Source organism: Trichechus manatus, unplaced genomic scaffold (assembly GCF_000243295.1).
Source record: "Trichechus manatus latirostris isolate Lorelei unplaced genomic scaffold, TriManLat1.0 scaffold00023, whole genome shotgun sequence".
NCBI lineage: Eukaryota > Metazoa > Chordata > Mammalia > Sirenia > Trichechidae > Trichechus > Trichechus manatus.
The window spans coordinates 20,749,879-20,752,193 of record NW_004443959.1 but is presented as its reverse complement, the minus strand read 5'-3'; the positions used below and the strand labels follow the sequence as shown (position 1 = coordinate 20,752,193).

Genomic DNA, 2,315 nt, shown 5'->3' with positions numbered 1-2,315 from the left:
CAGCAGGTGAGTCAACTCCTGCCACGCTGCAGTGCAACGGCCAGCGTTCCTACGGTTTTGAACAGAACAGAAACCTATGGGTCCCTTCCAGCGCTCACATCTTGGCTGGCAACATTCACGCGCGGTCGAAGCCGGGGGGAGAGCCGTGAAGGTGGAGTCCCACCCGCGTCCCCCCGCCTCTGCTCCTTCAGGTGACTCGCAGACCCGGCCCGCGGTCGGTCACGTGACCGCCGCGCGCCCGCCCCGGGGCGGAGCTAGAGCCCGAACTGCGCCGGCGCGCGGAAGCCGGACGCTCCTAATGCGCCTGCGCCGCGGGCAGAGTGGTTCCGGCCGGTGTTTCTGCCTCGGTTTGGACCTGTGAGTACGTGAGAAGATGGCAGAGCAGGTGCCCAAGTCCGTGCTGTTTGTATGTCTGGGTAAGAGGGTGCTGATTTAACCCCACTGCTGACGTTCAGTGGAGGGTTGGATGTGGGCCGCTTGCGCTGTGGGCTACGCCGCTGAACCAGGAAAAGTGAGCGGAAAGAGGCCTGGGAGCGGAGATGGAGACCTTGGGAGTGGAATGCGGGCGACCTGGGTCCTTCCTCCCTGCCTTGCACGTGCAGAGCCCTCTCCTCACACCGGCGCTTCCCTTATTGCCCGCACCTAGAATCCCCGCTTCCTGCTCCGTAGTGCCTGCATAGACTGCCTGCCTGATACCCTTTAATGTGTATGATGCACTCCTGATGTCCTGAGTTCCGTGAAAACACGGCTTAGCTTGCGAGTTTCCCGTGGCCCGTGCTTAAAGATGGAGCTGAGCTAACAGTGCTTTGAGTCGAAAGGTTCCTGATTTCTTGGTTGTAAAAGCCAGGCCATGGAGACCTTAGTTCAGATACCTTTGTAACGTTGGCCCCTGACCCCATCTGCCGGTGTCCCGGTTTCTGCACATGACAAATGAAGGTCATTTATATTCATAATCTCTCAGGTGCTCTCCAGCTCAGAAATATTTTCATTTTTAGAATTTCAGTACTTGGCCCCCTGTGTTCATAACAGAGTTCGTTTTGTGTTTTCACGATTCTTCCTTTGCGGTAGCACTAAATGATTCTATTCCTCAGTGCTTCCACTCCTTAACTCCCGAGAGAGGACGGCCTAATTTATCAATGGTCGGGTTACTTTAAAATCTTCTGTTGGGTCTACACTTTGTACAGAATAATGTTCCAGCCCCATTTTTCAGTGCATTCCTCAAAAAGACTGATAGAAGTCCAGCCTAGCCTTTTCCAGTCTATTTCCATTACCTCCCCCCACACCCTCTGGGCACTACCTGTCCAGGACGAAATGCGTGCCTTAGCACATCAGACAGACTTTTAATGTGCCTTTGATTAGGTGGTCATTTTTCTCTGGGTGACTACTTGGCGTTTTGCCTGAAAAGCCTTTTTATATTATAAGGTCAAACTTAAATGTTTATTTTCCCAGACCCTCCAGGTGTAATTCGTTGCTTCATATGGCCCTTTAGATTGTTAGCTGCTGTTGAGTCGCCCGGACTCCTGGGGACCCCATGCACAGTGTGATCTGACCATTGGGATCCATAGCATTTTCATTGGCTGGTTTTTTCAAAAGTAGATCCCCAGGCCTTCTTAGTCTGTTTTAGTCGGGAAGCTCTGCTGAAACTTACTCAGCATCATAGCGACAGTCACGCCTTCGCTAACAGAACGGTGTGGCTGTGCTGCAGATACACTGGCTGGGAATCAAACCCGGGTCTCTTGCATGGAAGGAGAGGATTTTACCGCTGAACCACCGTTGCAGCTCTGTGGCCCCTTATAACCGAAAAAAAAAACCAAACTCCTTGCCGTCGAGTCAATTCCGACTCACAGCGACCTTTTATTACACACATTTTGTTAAAACTGTTGAAATTCCAGCTCCATTTAACTTTCTTAAGGACACGGTCCATGGCTTATTTTTCTGTTTCCATTTTTAGGGCGATATCTGACACTCATTAGGTTATTTGTAGAATTGAAGTTTTATGAGAGAAAGTAAAAGCATTACCTTGTCCCGCCTTAATAGTAGGCTGTGTTTGGATTTCTGAGATCTCCACCGAAGGCTGACATGGATTCAGCAAATGTATTAAACAGCAGTCCTGCTCAGGTTGGGTACCTCATAGGATTCCATTGCCTTGTTTACTTTTACTTCATGTTGTTGATTATGCCAGTGTAATGCACCAGACCAAAAACCAAACTCAACTGCCGTCAAGTTGATTCTGACTCATAGCAACCCTATAGGACAGAGTAGAACTGCCCCATAGGGTTTCCAAGGCTGTAAATCTTTACAGAAGCAGACTGCCA

At 50.3% G+C, this 2,315-nt stretch overlaps 1 protein-coding gene across 2 annotated transcripts in view; it reads left to right on the top strand.

Moving 5' to 3' along the window:
• The first annotated feature begins 291 nt into the window (after positions 1–291).
• ACP1 (acid phosphatase 1) overlaps positions 292–2,315 on the top strand; it is a 23,578-nt gene continuing 21,554 nt past the window's right edge. For both annotated transcript variants that reach the window (XM_023728306.1, XM_004373107.2), the window contains exon 1: positions 292–416. In XM_023728306.1, the coding sequence (XP_023584074.1) occupies positions 374–416 (43 nt within the window). In that variant the 5' untranslated portion in view covers positions 292–373. The remainder of the gene's footprint in view (positions 417–2,315) is intronic.